We start from the raw sequence: 17,256 nt of genomic DNA on the forward strand, positions 1-17,256 counted from the left end.
TTGGCTGTAGCGATTATTGCAGAGATATTGAGGATAAATAAATGTAGAACTGACTGTAACAAATGAAATTTTATTTAGTACTGTAATTTTGTCATCACGTTCGTTTTCCTAGCAAATGTCAACGGATTAAAAATCATATGTATCATGTTTACAATTGTAATGATTTTTAATCCAGGATATTTATTCAAAGCTTCGCTTTGATTGATTTAAAAAAAATTTACATTGCCTTCAGCTATTTATTAAGGTATGCAATACGTACATATAAATTATTATCAAAAGAAGTGCACTTGTTTAAAGTCCCGTAGCAAGATTCTGAACAATACACTGAGCAGTTATAACTATACTCAAGATTCTCATGTGAGAAGGTCCGGATTCCAGTAACAGATTATGCAAGAAAATCGAATTCAGTGAATTCGAATATTTCCGCATACATCAAAAATCAAACAAAATCATCAAAATGCGAAAAACAGAAAAAGTATTGGAAATGCGTAGTAACTTTTTGTTCGGTTCGCAAAGATATACATACACGGTTATTTATTTATTGCTAAACACCGAGTACGACTGACGCAACAGTTTTACCTGGTGCCCACATAAGTGGCACTCTCTTCCACCTGGCTCTCGCGTCCAGTAATGAATAAATAACACTGTATTTGAGTATAAAATCTGAGTTGAAAAAAAAAATTCATTGTATGTATCCATCGTCAAATTATAATTAATATTTACGGCCATATTGTATTTTGGCGAAGACTAGTAAACTAACCGGACTCTATTTATTATTTAACAGCTAAGAATCAATCTGCTCCAAGTGCATTACCAGCTGCATGGTTTTCAATTATGTTTGAAGGACGTAGTACCATTAAGGCCAAAGTAGTAAAGTTAATCATTAACATCATAATTTTAAATTAGATATTGTTACAATTCCTGAATATGTAAAAATGTGAGCGAAATTACATTTACATATCTACGTGAATGTACTGCTACATTGTAACGAAGTTTGTTTCTGTAAAGCCATATTTGACAGGTAGCATGATCTGCAATATATGCAATAATGTATGTGAAAATCTTGCTATGTAGATTGTGGGTAACTCAGATAAATAGTGATTGATCAAGGCACACACTGCTGTATCTAGGACATACATAAATTATGAAATATATTTAAATATTTATAAAATATTTTCTTTCATCACCCCAAGATTTTTATTTACAAACCCTTTAACTATCAAGTACGAAACAGTATAGTCACATACATCTTTCGATATAAGTCGATGCTGAAATCGTAGGTATAAAAATAATCACATTTTTTCTCGATTATCTGTCGCAGAGTTGGTGCGAGTCGAAAAACTTTCGTTACAAATAGAAAAAAAAAAAAATCTATGCATCAATCAATCGTTTTTGTTTTTCTATAAAAATTCTCTTTAGTATAACAGAGGTAATTATCTTTCATAAGTATAAATAACTAGTTAAAAGTAGTGTTATCCTAATACCTAACTTATCACAAACCTACACATAAGTATCCACAATACTTATATGTATACATATATCGATTTATGTATATAAACCAATTTTTGTCGCTTATTGTGCATGGAAAATTTAAATATTGGCGCCGTTGGACCAATTCTTTGCTTTTACGAAGCTGTGGTATTCGAAATATGTTTATTTCTTTGCAAGCTTCGTTTGTGGTCTAAATATGCGACATCTTGATAAAAATTCATCAAGTTCAAAATCAATTTTGAATTCAAGCGTTGAATGAAAAATAATAAATATGTTTGAATCAAAACTAATAATATAGTTACAGAACGATACAAGCTAATGGTGGCTTTGAAGTGAGTAAATAAATTAGATAATTTTCAATAGTTCGTCAACATAAATCGACCGAACCATCCTTGTGAAATGATTCTCTTAGATATTATAGTGATTGGCAATAAGAATAAAATAATAAAGAGTGGCGAACATGCGGCGTTCTACCCTAATACTGGTGCCTAGACGTCGGATGAAATTGGTTTATCCAAAATTTCAGATTTAACTCAAAAAATATTTAACTATAAAATTTATGTCAATTAATAAATTGTTAGGATACTTCTAAGCGTTCTTATACTTTACAACTGGTATCTGTAAACTTGTACGATGTTTTGGACATTCTATGTAACGGCCGAAAAATACATTAACTAATACTTGTTGAGATTGAATTATTACAGAATTTAGATGTACATATACAATACAAAAATCATAATAATTTACCTTGTATAAATCTGAAAAAATATTTCTACTTGTACTTCGTATAATATCCAACAGATAGAAATGAACATGATTTTTTCACAATTTCTCAACTAGTATAGTCAGTAATTCTGAATAAAATATTTATCTTAGATTGAAGCAAACCATAGTACACATTTTTTCGTCATATAACTAAAACGAGGTTTGCATGATAATTCAAAAGACGTTTTAACCATTTTGTTTCACCCTGTTTATCAAGCCAATTTTTCATCAGACTGAAGTGTAAGCTTTGTGCCAAGATTTAAAAATAGTGGTAGGCTTCAACTTTCGATATGAATAGAAAAATATATTTCTGCCAAATGGCTTTCACATCTCAGCGATGGTTTTTCTAGAACAAGATTCATTTAAAAGAATAATTTCATCAAATAAATTAGTATGAAGAACCAGTCACAATAATTTTCGTGAATATGACATTCTGTTGTAAGAGTATTATCATACGTAAATGAATCGTGTTTTAGAATTGACATTCTTGTGATAAACCTAATTCGTAACTTTATGCTCTTGACAATCTCAAACATTAATCTGACAATATTATTATGGTTATATACGTACTGTACGTTTTGAATGAAGTGCTCAATGCAATAATTAAGAATTAGTAAACACGGTCGAATGAAGAACGAATACTAAAACCAAGTATAATACCATCGGTATATTAAGAGTTTTGAGTGACGTCGTGATTATGAGCACTCTAAAAGTTGTCGCCCGATACTACAAATCAAGTTGGTAAATTCTGTAATAAGACTTCTTTCACATATTATTATAATTCGTGTTCTATGGAGTAAAAAGAAAAAAAAAACTTCAAGTCGAATAAAAAATTTATTCATAGAATAAGATAAGATAACGGAAATATTTGTGTGATGAAAAATATATAACAATAACCGTTACAATTTCCATGATATGAAACCAACTGTCATTTTAATCAGTATCACTGTAGAAGCAAATTATTATTATTCGTATGAACAGCAAAATATACAACTGAATAGAGATAATAAATATTATGGCACTGAGTACTTCAAATAGTAATCCTAATAATCTTTTAGAAATATAATTTACAAATCGTATAATAACGCGGTGAAGTGTGTATGAACAATTTATAAACCATTATACGATAAAATACGTATGTAAGCTATATGATGTAGCTTCGTAAAGTATGCGTACATGTATGTGTCCACCTAGGAGACATGCTTTCTCTCACGCTCTCTCTGTCATTGTCACACTGTCTTCCTCTCTCTCTCTCTATCTCTTTCACTCTCTCTCACTTTATCTCTCTATTTAAATTTTTTTCCATTCATCATATGTATTATACGTTTATCATTCTCATCACTTTTAACACACAAGTCGATAATCATTAATACATACGTTGCCTACCGGACAAACTGCGCCAAATCGATGTATAATCGGCACAAACACTTCTGGCTTTATAAATACAGGGAAGACTAAGCTCCACTCATGGTTACGTCACATGTTCTAGAACAACATATATCCATCTGTAAATTGAACTTAGATGCACAATCGTCGCTTGTATTCCTTCGAATTTTCCGTAACAGTCTGGAGGGAATGAATTGTTGAAGCCAGGGTAATTTAAAAACTCATTTAAGGAGAGCATGGCTCTTATGACCGACGTTAAATTCAATAGCAATGGGTCAGTGCCGAGTTTCGTTTAAAGCTTGTGCTCCTTCGATATCTTTCTTGACTCTCTTTGGCTTATCTTTCTCGGGATTATCCCACGGTTGTCTCACTCCTGACGCGAATAGAAGGTAGAACGTTCCGCAAGCAATGTACACAACTGCAGATATCACAAACACAATCCTCCATTGCGCTTGCGTTGGCTGAGAAAAAAAGTTTAGCAAAGAGATTTTTAATTCAGTCTAATTATTGACTCACCAATGTTCATAAGACAGTTATAAAACTTCTCATTGTTATATTACGATATTAATGGGTAGACTCTTATCACAAGATACAATTTGAATGGTGGAATAGAAAACAAAATTAAAACAACTCATTTTCTGTATTTGAAAATCGGTTAAGAAATTCTTATTTTGTTATCTGTAGATTTTGGATAAATATGCGGAATTTTACTGTCAAACGTTAAAAGTTAGCGATTAGGTAGTATCCACAGCAAGTTTGCTATATTTTTTCCCATTTAAATGTAACATAGATACAATTGTATAATGAAAGAAATGTAATTTACCTTCGATTCAATTATGTATCCTGCAGTCATGGGGGCTAGGAGCCCAGCAAGATTGGCAAGACAATTGGTGAATGACATGAGGATTCCTGCAAATCTTGGCGATATGTCGAGGTGGTTGACCTTAAAGCCAGAGTATATACCACCATTGAGTCCTACACCGATGGTTAAAATTGCAACAGTAAGCGTAGGATTGCATCCAGTGTAGGAGGCGGCTACTAAAGCAATCGCAGGCCCAAATTGACCAATCGTGTTCAAAATTTTACGCGTCACTTGGTGAGAGCAGATATTGTTAGAAATCATCCAGTCGGCAACGTGCGAGATCAGCATGGAGAAGATCCACATTGCCAAGTATGGGAGTGCGGATACCGTACCATTCTAAAACAAGAATTCATCATGGTTTGTAATTGATAGATGAAAATCAATATATTTCAGAGACTTGGCAATAGATCCATTATTGAAAAATTTCAAGAAAACCCAAAAACAATATTACGTACCGACTTGATGTCGAAATGAAGAATTTGCTTCATGAAAGTCGGTAATTCAGTCATCAGTGTTTCGTAACCGTAATTTTGACCCATGTGAGCTATCAAAATAGCCCAGAATGGCAGCGACGTCAAGATAGATTTCCAAGGAACAGGCGGTGACTGTAAAATAAGAACGATATTGTATGACAATTTAATTGCAATGTTTATCATGCATTGATTGAATTGTGAACAAATATATAAGTAATTTTCAATGACACTAACAGATACACCAGCACTTCCCCACACTGAACTGAGGATGTACTTCTTTTCATCTTCTGCAATACTCGGATGACACTCAGGATCTTCATAGACGGTGAAAATGAAAGCGATACTCCAGATGGTACCAACTAGTCCAAAAACGTAGAATATCGACGGCCATCCTCCGCTAAATCCGTATTCAGAAAGTAGACCACTCAGGGGCATAGAGACAACAGTTCCAAACTGAGCGCCTAATTAATTGAAGAAGAATAAAGATTATTTCATATAACGAAGTAATTAGAGATGGGATGATAATGAGCGATAGTTAAATCATTCTAATATTAATAAAATAAATAAAACATTATCTAAGAAGCGAAAATGAGGTATGAAAGTGATGTAAACAAGTTTGGTACTGTCCGGATCACAGGGAAGAGAAAAAAATACACCGTTGTGGGGACACACAGCCTGTCTCTGAGAAGAACCTCTGGTACATTAGTGCAAAATGATCCGAACGAGCTTACCGGCATAGACGAACGCTCCCATCCTGCTCCTTTCGTTAGGTGGAATCCACTTGGCCAGCAATGCGTGCGTACAAGGCACGATAGGACCCTGTAATAGGGATAATCCATTCCTAGGGGGAGGAAATATACCCGAAGTGTCAAAATGCGTTCACACTCAACAAGTATTTATCCTTTAGTCTATCGCTAATGGTATTAATCAATTAATTAATTTTGATTACTTCATTAATCTCCGTAATCGGGACCCAACTGACAAAGTAGTGAGCAGCTCTAAGCTTACCCAATGACTGAATGAATGAATGAATGAATGAACGAATGAACGGATGAATAGGACATCTGAGAGGTTTGAATAGATGTTTCATTTGATTGATTTTATCACTTGGAAGCCTTTTACCAATTCTAATTGGTGTAGTGTAATAGTACACACAGCCAGTGGCTTTATCAACTTTATTAATCATATCTAACAAGGCTTACTACTCCGTAATGTAACAATAATTAGAATGAGAATAAAAGTTGGCAGGTGGACGAAAATTCAAAAGATTTCAAGTAATTCAACAAATTCATAATAAAAATAAAACTAATAATAATAATAATAATTGTTATTGCTAGCCGAGCAATTGTTATCTAAACAGTTTTGTACTTTATATGATATGAAATTGTTATTCTGACTGAAGACTAGCAAGTATCAGCAAACTTGCTAACGTGTGCGTTATTGTCAATAATTATTTTAGATTCTTCAATGAAAAGAACAAGGCTCGCACTTGTAATTATTTATATTAAACCCCGATACTTTGATGTTCTGTATTTATGCGATCACCATTGCTGCTGTACGTCGTGATCCGGCTCTGCAGTTGGTTAATAACATACCGCACGTCAGATACATGGCAAAGAATTGACCAGAGAATTGCGAACATCCTTGCGAAACTGTTTTAGAGTAGGTATAATTAGAAAGGTGAGGGCACTGATGTATGGTTAAATTATAAATTCGAAAATGATAACCTGAATCAGTACTAAAAAAATATCAATTAAAACTTTTCAAGACTTTAAAAATTGTTAAGAAAAAAATTTAACCCATGCATTCCTTCCACTTGCATCGAGACAATAAGAGTTTTTCCATGTGTACTTACCTCTCCAAGGCCTTGAATGAAGCGCACAAGAATCAGTAACCAATAACTTTGCTGCGCGGCAACTGGTACCAGCAGGCCAAAGACAGAGTTGATCAGCATACCAATACCGAGGAAGTACTTTGCTCCGTATCTTTTGGCAAGAATACCAAAAGGAATTTGTGTTAGTACGTATCCATAGAAGAATGAACTGAGGATATATCCTTGTAAGCTTGTACTCCATACAAATTCTCCGTCGGATGAAGTCTGCAACGAATAAGTAATGAAAAAATTAATTAAGCAGCCATTGTACCAATGTAACGATGTATACATATATTCGAATCATGAATTTGCGTTTTGTACGAACCGATAATAATTGTACAAGTACATTATTGCATGTTTATTAGCTGCACATAGAAAGTAGTGGATTGTGTATCGAGGTGTTCAAGATGTGATTTTGTTCGAAAGACTTGGTGCTTCTGTAGATTAAAAGTTCAGTAAAACTGTACGACTTACGGAAGAAGAACTGTTGTACGTCCCATCACACTCGTCAGTTTCGGTATCATTGTCCTGTGGAAGCGCCGTGTGATTTACCATAGCAACAATGGCCACAGACATGTTTGTTCTCATGACATACGCATTAGCCATTCCCAAGAAAAGCATAAACGCCACTACGTGACGTGACCCCACCATAGCTGAAACAAAAAGGCAATTGCATAATTAAGTAAATCATTCTGTACTGCTGATCTGATGTACTCCGCTGGTAAGACTCAACAATAGAACTCAATGACTTTACAATCGTAGGTCCAACAAGACGTAAACTTTTCAAGAGTTCTAGGTGAGTGGTTGCGAAGATAAAATCTAAAAATCTATCGTATTACAACCCTCAACGAAACTTTCTCCCCAAAAAGAAAATCGGTGACAATAGCCGACTTGATTGCTAATAAGATTTTTAAACGCTCTTCAAATTTCTTGCCTAAATTTCTCGGGTTTTTCAAATATCTATTCAACTGTTATAATCTGGACTGAAGCAATTTCGGTTGAGACCAAGAACGGAAACTTGGCCAAGAATAGTTTTAGTTATTACACCTCTGAAATAAATTGAACCACTTTTCATCTCTGTCGAGTGGTGCATGCACTTGTAAGCAAACTTGCAAGTAATATTAGATCCACTAATTTTGAAATATACAAGATGGAAAGCAATATATCGATGCTAATCATGATCTTTCCACTGTGCAGGCTTGTTGAATCAAGGAGTTGCTCTGCAATTATGCGATATAATAACGCCTGCATGCCAAACAGTAAATGGTATAAAAATACCTTTTCCACCTGTTCATTGTATCTGAATTGCACGAGGAATGATAAGAAGTTTATACATTAACGACGGAAAGTTGTGTCTATGTGTTATTTACGCTCTTCGATCTATCATTAATGCAAATAACGCGATATTGTATTATTGCAATACTCTGTTGCATTCCGCGATAAGTTGTACATTAAATTGTGATAAATAATGTTCTTACAAACATAGTTGATAAAGAATATGGAAACAATTTATCACATTTACGATAAGTGTTTCAATTTCTTTTCAACGTAAAATTAAAGGATATTCGTTTAGTTGAAAGAAAAAAAAAGAAAAAACACTAAAACACAAAAAAACTATAATACGAAGGCATCGATTGATATGAAAAAAATTACGAGTATGAAAAAAAAGTTGTAATTTGCACAACGCTGGCCTTGCGAGGTATTTGGCAACGGTTGCACAAACATGCACGTAAGAATTATTGTATTTTTGGAAAATTCACGCACACGTTTGCATGTAGAGCTGAATACCTTGTACCTTACACCAATACGCAATGTGTATAAATATATTTGCATGCGTTAAAATCGTCCCGGAATTCATAATTTACGATTCGTCTACTCGGTTCACTCGGATCGAACGCATATTGATATACGGTAAAGAAGATTGCAATGTCTTAATGCCAGTATGAGGATAAAAATATCAAGCTTTCGCATCGTGAGGTGAAGTTCGATAATGTTATTAATAACAGTAACAAGGCGTTTGCACATTTGGCAACTTTAGGATCGTCTGAAATTCGGTAAACCTAATGAAGTAAAACGTATACTGTAATATTTCAGAAACTAAAATTCTTTTCAAGTTGTTTCCCAGTTAAAAAATAATGTGGAGTATTTTTCATTTCAATAATGATCAGCGAACGAGTATTTTAATCAGCTTTGATAAATGGGAAAAATACTCATATTCAGTTAAATTATAATTTATTGTTTAATAAAGCATGTATTTTTGCCAATTTGTGAATTATGAAAACTAAAACGATTTTCTGCCCGATATATATAACGTACATATATATTCGATTTCCGAACGTTGATTACGAAATAAATTTCGGGGGAAAAAAAATGAACCTCGTGCCTAAATTATTGAACAAATCTCTAAACGGATTTCGAAACGTTTAAATTCTCACTATCAGTGACAATGTGCAATGAACTTAATTACCTCACAATTGTAAACTGTTCTTATGCATCCATAATTTATCTTTGCTATTTGACATTATTATTCAAATACGGTATAATAATAGAGAGTGCTTCTGAAAGATAATAATACTTATTAGATACAAACAACCGATCATTCCAGTTAATTAAACATATTTTATTATATTTAGACAGACTTTTCAGGCGGCCCGTAACTTCGTAACGTCTGTAAAGTGGCTGTTGCAACTACCACTAATCAATACGAGGAAAAAAGCTGACAATTAGCCAATTACACCGAATAAAAACAATGCGTTATTTATTTTTTTTTTCTTTGCACGTTATAATTTTACGCGACTAATATAGCTGCGAATCTCCGTACCAACAATAATCATGCATCAGTCCCATTTTCCAATATCATTTTGATTCTTGTTTTCATTTTTATTATTTTTTTTTTTAACTCTGATACCCAAAGAAAATTACATATACGAGTCACTTACACTACGTAACGCAATGATGAGCGTCGCAAGAAGTACAAAGTTGAAGTCAAATTAAATCAATCGAACAAAGTCCAGGCTTTAATAATAATTAATTATACGTATACCGAGGATGCGCGAACGAGAGTTCGATGGAATTTTTATATTTTTTCATTTTTTGTTTTTTGTTCCAAAATCGAAAAAATATATAGAATACAAATTTAAAAGTGCAGTGAAAGATGAAGGAAATATCTGTTCGAAATAGAGTTGTTACGCAGAAATGTATGCATATTATAAGTCTTCTTCGAATACTTTTGTACTAAATAAATGTCCTATTTCGATTTCCTTTTTTCTCGTTTTTTTCTTCATTATTTACAAATTATTATTATTATTATTATTGTTTCTTTTACACACTCGGTAAATCAAGCTGTAAAAGTGTAATGATTCTACCTAACCACACGCCTTGACAACATAATACATATAACACCGTTATATCCACCATACCGTGGTATTCATAGGTATATGGTATATGTATAATGTATATCTATGTATAAACGCTGGGTACAAACCGAGATTATGTAACAAGTAATTACCGCGAGCCAACCGACCAAACATGACATTGGTACAAGTAACAGTGGCTGTCAATTGCTGCAGGCGAATCTTGTGACTAACCAGGAACAGAATGAACGTCTCGTGGTCAAATAAATTAGGGGGGAGGGACGGGGGATGAATGAGAATAATTAACGAACGAAAAGGAAATTAAAAAAGACTTTTCAAACGTCAAATCTATTCCCAGACTTGAAGGCAGGACGAAATATAAAAATAGACGAGTTTTATACATTAACTAGGTACTAATATTAGGTTTTAAGAAGAAACAGTTCTCAACGTATAAAATGAATAAATATCAGTAATAATAACAACGACAATATTAGTAATAATATTAACAACTACTATCGTTATAGTCAGAATAATTGAACATTTAACGGAAGCGAAGGTCATTCGGTACATTTATTGGCCAGAGGCCATTGAATCGTCGATATTGGATCTTATATGCCGATGTACCGATATATACTAAATGATACAAATACATAGCCATGAGTAAAGTGTACAATATTCGTACATGGTCGCATAATAGATAGAAAATATTAACAATTTTGTCTTTAAATCGCGCCGCAGATGTAGCAATAAATATTGTACGTTTTTCAGTTTTTTATTTAAAAAAAACACTGCAGAGGTAGACTGTTGTAGCAGGAAATATGCATTTCGTCTTAAGGTTACAAAACGAGGCGACAATTTGGACAGAATTGAGGTACGATTAGATTACACAAATGGAACACATGCGAGAAGTATTATCATCTATCGTTAGTGAAACAATTAGGAGTAAAATTTGTCGGCAATAAGGTTATAACGTAGACACTACAGTATTACACTATACTGACGTCAAACGTACATAACTATATCTATATGTATATATATATATATATATATTTCATTTGCGCAACTGTTGCAGAGTCGCCAATGCCGAAAGCAGCTGAGTCGTATCGAAGGTATTTTTACTGTTTTACAATTGATAACGATGATGTTTGCAGTGTATTGCCGCCATCTCCGGTCATTAACAACAACCATAATTGAACGTCCAAAGGAGAAAAAAATAAGAAGACGCAAACATTGATAATAATGATGAGGCCGATGTCAGTAACGTTAACGTAAGGAAATAATAACATGGAAAAATTCGTTATTGCGTAATTTTAGAATAACTTTCAAGGAGCTCGCTTTGGAAAATATTAGTATATTTTATTTATCATGGTTTATCAAATTTCAGACATTTCTAAAGGCGCGATGTAACGATTTTTTTTTTAAACATGGATCGTTACGGTAACGTTAGTAACTTCATCCTCATTAATAATTTCGTAAATACGTAGTTGGTGACAACAGCGAGGGTAATCATCGAGGCATTATCGAACGTAGCTGATGATTTATTTTTGGATTTCCGCCCATCGAACCCTGAGCGTTTAATAGCAGAATCGTCTCCTTGCGCGCTTATTCGCGGATAACTTATACTCGTTATTAAAAACTGAGTCAAGGAAAACCCGGCAACGGTTGGCTTATTTTTGTTGCGGCTATTAATTAAGTTTTTTCTTTAAGTTTTCGGTCGATCAGGCACCATCTTGCTTCACATGCATGTGTATAAAACGAAAGAAGGCATTATCAAAGAACACGAAAAGAAACATTGCGACACCGTGAATATTGAAACTCTGAATAGTAAATTTTCCAAACGAATATGAGATATGGGTATGGTCAGGCAGATGCGATGAATCAATACCGCATATTGTGTTTCATTGAAATTGAAAAATAAATCAAAGTTACCGAAGGTGCGTTCATGTGTAAAAATTGAAATCGGGTAAGTGAGCATATAAATCTGTGAATTTTCGCTCCGTTAATGCCACGAAATTCCTCAGAATTTTTACAAACGTGCAATTCTGACGAAATTTTCGGGAATGTAAAAATAAATAAAATAAAAAAAAAAAATTACAGAAATAGAACGAGACCTCGTTGAAATACACCTACAACATGCCGCTAATTTAGACGGTCTCGTCGACGACGATTTGAAGGCGTGTGTATCACCTGTAGACTCTCCTCAAGTTTTATTAATTTCATTTCGTTCTCCCGTTTCAGTGCAAATCTAAAAACGAGGATTTTTAAACGTATCCCTTCAAAAATAATTACCCGTGCAAGCAAAAAATTTCCGTCCAAACAGCAATTACTGCAATGAACCGGAAATAATTAACAAAGCAGGAAATTTCCGCACGACAGATTCGTCGAAAGGAGAGATGAATAATGAGGTAAAAGTTGAAAAAACGCGTGGAAACGTGACGCTAAACTATAATACAGGATATGACGTAGGCTGGAAGCCATTTCGGTAAAAAAAAAAACATGAATCATGTAAATACACGCGAAATCTGTAGCCTTGGCACGTGCGATAATGATTGGCTCTTTTCTCTCTTTTTCTCTGTCTTTCCATACACCTATATTGAATTTCATTTCCAAATGATACGTAGGTAATTACACCACTTTGCAACAACGAAGCGCAACGCAATACAAAGTTCGCCGTTTGTCATATCAGCACGAGACAGATCGACTCACTCACGTGCGCTGCCCTGTCTTTAAAAATTCGAGATTCAAATCGATCGACACGTGATTATGTCCAGAGTGATCCAAAGCTGAGGAATCAATGAGAACTGGAAAGAAGGGAGGGGGGCTTGGTACGGTTAGAAAGTTGTAACATTTAAATCGTTTCAATTTTACAATTAATCATTTGCTCCATCGATTTTTTAAAATTGTGCCATGTATAGGAATAATGAAAAAAGAAAAAATTCGTAAAGTGTTTAACGATGATTCACGTCAGACTTCGCTAAATGAGAAACAACCTACGCAATGGGACTCGGAGAGCGTCGGGTGTCTCCGTCAAAGATCGGGTTGACCGCCACCCGGATAGCACGTGGCGTGCCGGTGCGCTGTGGAAATAGCACCTTGAGTCCCGAGAAACGGAACGACGACCGACTGCAGTATATACGTAATATTGTTGCCAACCCGTTACAAAACCGATCATGTACTTCGCCGGTTGCCTTCGCGCGTACCTGGCTTTAAACGCTTTGTGACAACCGACAGTTTAGGTATAATTCCGGGAAAAGGCCTGGCTTTCAATAAGGGTGGCTGAGGGAGCCGCGGCCGACTCGGCGGCGTCGTTCAAACAGGTTATCAAATTCTAATTCCGCAAGAATTTTTCGCGCGACGAATGAGCCATTATGTGTACCATGGGCGCCGATGCCCGTCGCTCGAAGAGAGATCAAGTTCGCGATAGCTCGAACCACGTGTCTTGGTTAGTCGGCCGCCAAGTTCGTACGGATTATTGAGCGTGGATATATACATATATATAAAAGGTATCGGATTCCAGTAGATAAACTCGTTTCATTGGTTGTTCATTTAAGAATGGATTGGTATGCGATAAGATGCAGTTAAACCCTTGACCATGCACGCAGCCGGTTTTTGCGTATCTTCCTAATGCAAGATTAATCGCCGCGACGGCGTATACGACACGTGAACATCGAGAGCAGAAAACAATATCGTTTTTATAATGAAACGGGACACAGACATTGTTGCGTCGTGTGGCGACGGAGAAAAGCAAACGGGTATAACGGGCGAATCCCGAGTGTTTCCTACCTGCTTGCTTTTGCGGAGGTCTGTTGTCCGGCTCATCAAGACCCGGCTGTTCCCAAACCAGCACGTGGCCATTTCGGTCTCTGTTCCCGCCGTTGGCTGTCGCACTACTCATGGCACCCCAAACAAGACGTTTGTCGAAGGAAGTCACGCAGCAGGTGTACAGTCCCTGACTATAAACACACGGAGCTGTAACGGATACCAGTCACCGCCGGCTTCTGAGCTTGCACTGAATTTTTTTTTACCCGAACGGTCACGAAACGCGTAAGAGACTAGACGGTAAAACGGCGCGCGCTTTTTTGAACTAGGTTGCGAGTCTCGCCGCGAGGTGGATAAACGAAAGAAAAATCGAACGACCAATCCTTCCGAACCTCTTCAATACTACGTGTTGTATCTTCTTGATAGCGAATTTCTGTCCGGAGTGCAAGGATACATCAGCGAAGATGTTGCTCTGCCCTGCGGTCGCGACGAATATCGTTAATATATAAGTCAGTTCGGATCGACTTGCAGTTCTCACAGCACCGGGCGACACCTGTCGGCGAGATTTGCTGGCACGATAATCGATAGCGAGAACCCGGTCTAATAGCGTCGTATGAACCTCGGTCCAACTCCCGTCTTATACTCTTCGACTAACTCGCACTATTGCCGCTTTAACTTTGATCGCCGTTTACCCCCAGACGAGACCGCGCTCTTTATAAATGTGCTCACGGCAAAAGTTTGTCGTCCACGGGTCGACGGCGGGGCGGGGGGGGCGGGGGGGGGGGGGGGGGGGATTCGCTAGAATCACGGAAAAGAGGGGAGCATTCGACAGATATACATTACGCCGAGCTGATTATAGAAAATTTTGGAGGTGGGGCACTGCCGCTCCCCTTTTTTATACGACAGCTGATTTCTGCGAAATTACCATCTCGCGACTAGGTCTCGCATCGATCGTCGGCATCTCGCATGTATGTGAAAAGCATACGTGCGCATGCACACAAGTGTGGCTATCACACGCATGACACGCCCCTCGAGTATGAAGCTAGACACGCTACCAGAGTACGTAGTTGATAGACTAACTTGCATCATTTCGTGACGATGAAAATTTTTTTTTCCTGGCTTTAATCGGACCTTTTCACTTACATGTGTGTAATACATATTTTTAGCGCGATGCATTCTCGCTTGTGTCATGAATCACACGAATTGATAGATGACTATGCGGGTGGAAACTTTTTCACGCTTATTACCTCTCGTTCGAACTGATACAGACGATTAAACATTGACCATTTATTTTCTTCTTACAAGATTATGTATATACATACTTTATTGCGAAACGCGAATAATTGCACGATATTACGTACATACTAGCATATCAGAGAAATTGATACTGATAATGATAAAACGCCGGACGTGTACTCTGACAGTGGAGTAGTCGCGTCACGGCGGGGATTTGGGGATATGAGACGTCGTCGCACGGTTATAGATCAAATATTTACACGCCGTAAATCATCGAGAATACATTCGTCATTCTCTTAAGCGTTGCAAGCGTTTCCAGCGATTGTAAATTGCGTGCATTATTAAATAAGGGTACAGAATATTAAATTGTTTGTCTCCTCTAACACAGTTTTTTGTTTTTTTTTCCATTTCCATTCTCCACAGCAACGAACTCGTTACATGCTCACACACTATGGTGTGCAATAAAACTATATGACGTCGTTAAATGTTATGTGCATGTATCATAAGTGCTGTTTTATCTCTATAAAATTTAAAAAAATGTATACATCGTATCAGCTTTCAGATAAAAACGATCTATCCGATCGTTCACGAAATGCGGGAGTACACATCATTTTTTCTCTTTTATTCGTTACGCTAATAAAATGAATAAAATTTCATGACTTTCCAATCAAATGAAAGGAAAACGCCGCCGTAGGATTTTAATTAATTTCCATCATTGCACGTTGAGGATCAATCGTCGGGGAATTACGTTATACGCTACCCGTTAAATTATGGTTATAACATTCGCCCGACGCCCTGAGGGCATATCTTGATTTGAAAAGGTATAAACTCACACACTCGCAGATGTACTCAGAAAACGTTCACAACAACAATTAACCGCTAATTCAAACGTGTTCGAATATCTGTTGCGCGATATTTTTTTTTACAACTGGCGCAGTATAAGCACGTGGCGGGTTTAATTAATACCGGACAAACTCTGCTGTAGCGTCACGTGATTTTCGTGTGACTCGGCGAAAGGAGCACGTGTATTATACGATATATAGATATAATATAGATATACTGCACAATTCTCCGGACGTGGACGTGGTTCGGGTTATACGAAGAGAATGGCAATATAGTAGCAACTCGATGGCACTCGCATGCACGAATTTTAAACATTGGCCGTTACATACGATCGAAATACCGCCACGGTGCAAAAATTATATGGTCAACGTTCGAGAAAACGAGAATCGAAGATTTAGTCTGGTAAGATATGTATCGCGTAAGATGAAGAGATTACCGGTTTTCCGTAAAAGGTGTAATCGATAATCATTCGAAAACCGCGCAAATCTCTCGGTGATCCGGTATAACATGATTCGGCTTAATCGACTTAATCGAGCATCGGTCAAGGTTGGCGGCTCAGAAAGAAATCGCTCTGCTATATATTACAATATCTCTGCAAGTGGCAAACGAAATGACGGAAATAAAGAAGCGGCAATCGAACTTATAAGTATATATGTACGAGTAACATGAGTCGATCTCTGTCGGTAGCATGATAATTTATTCGTTGTCAAGGTCAATGATTTTCGATCAGGCGACACAGGTGTAATAAATAACCGAGACCCGAGTGGATTGATCGCTCACTGATTATCCGTGCTTATAGTTATAAGGATTTGCCTGCAGATCAGTGGTAAAAAGGCTGAAAGCCACGGACATGGTATCGTGACGATTATGTAAAACCGTTCATCGTCGTCATCGTCGTCGTCAGCATGACGAACGTGCGAAAGAACCATCGAAGCGGGGAAAATAGGCGTATGCGCGCATGCGTACTTGGCACGTACGTATAGTTTCTTCCATTTTTTTCCCCGCGAAAAGTTCGCGCTAAGTACAAGCCGCGTGTATGAAATGGTGTACCTAATCGAAGAGTCACTGCCGCCGCTGAAGGCTGCTGTTGTAATAACGTGTAATTTTCTCAATTGGCCCCCATTGTTTCTTATAAGTATTCTTTGGTGTTTTTTATTATTATAATCAAACCGAGATCGACAATCGCAACGAGTATAATAGTATAGTTGAACATCC

General features: G+C 36.5%; 1 protein-coding gene across 2 annotated transcripts in view; it reads right to left on the reverse strand.

Moving 5' to 3' along the window:
* Positions 1 to 54: 54 nt before the first annotated feature.
* The window catches only part of LOC124305778 (putative inorganic phosphate cotransporter), a 39,553-nt gene continuing 22,351 nt past the window's right edge, over positions 55 to 17,256 (reverse strand). Inside the window, exons 1-8 of one of the 2 annotated variants that reach the window (XM_046765572.1) lie at positions 13,987 to 14,656; positions 7,325 to 7,503; positions 6,833 to 7,075; positions 5,709 to 5,796; positions 5,212 to 5,438; positions 4,960 to 5,109; positions 4,466 to 4,840; positions 55 to 4,103 (exon numbers count right to left, since the gene is read on the reverse strand). In XM_046765572.1, coding sequence (XP_046621528.1) covers positions 3,918 to 4,103; positions 4,466 to 4,840; positions 4,960 to 5,109; positions 5,212 to 5,438; positions 5,709 to 5,796; positions 6,833 to 7,075; positions 7,325 to 7,503; positions 13,987 to 14,098 — 1,560 coding nt within the window. In that variant the 5' untranslated portion in view covers positions 14,099 to 14,656 and the 3' untranslated portion in view covers positions 55 to 3,917. Of the gene's footprint in view, positions 4,104 to 4,465; positions 4,841 to 4,959; positions 5,110 to 5,211; positions 5,439 to 5,708; positions 5,797 to 6,832; positions 7,076 to 7,324; positions 7,504 to 13,986; positions 14,657 to 17,256 lie in introns of those variants that run through there. The other variant, XM_046765573.1, reaches the window with a different exon arrangement.

Source organism: Neodiprion virginianus, chromosome 5, assembly GCF_021901495.1.
Source record: "Neodiprion virginianus isolate iyNeoVirg1 chromosome 5, iyNeoVirg1.1, whole genome shotgun sequence".
NCBI lineage: Eukaryota > Metazoa > Arthropoda > Insecta > Hymenoptera > Diprionidae > Neodiprion > Neodiprion virginianus.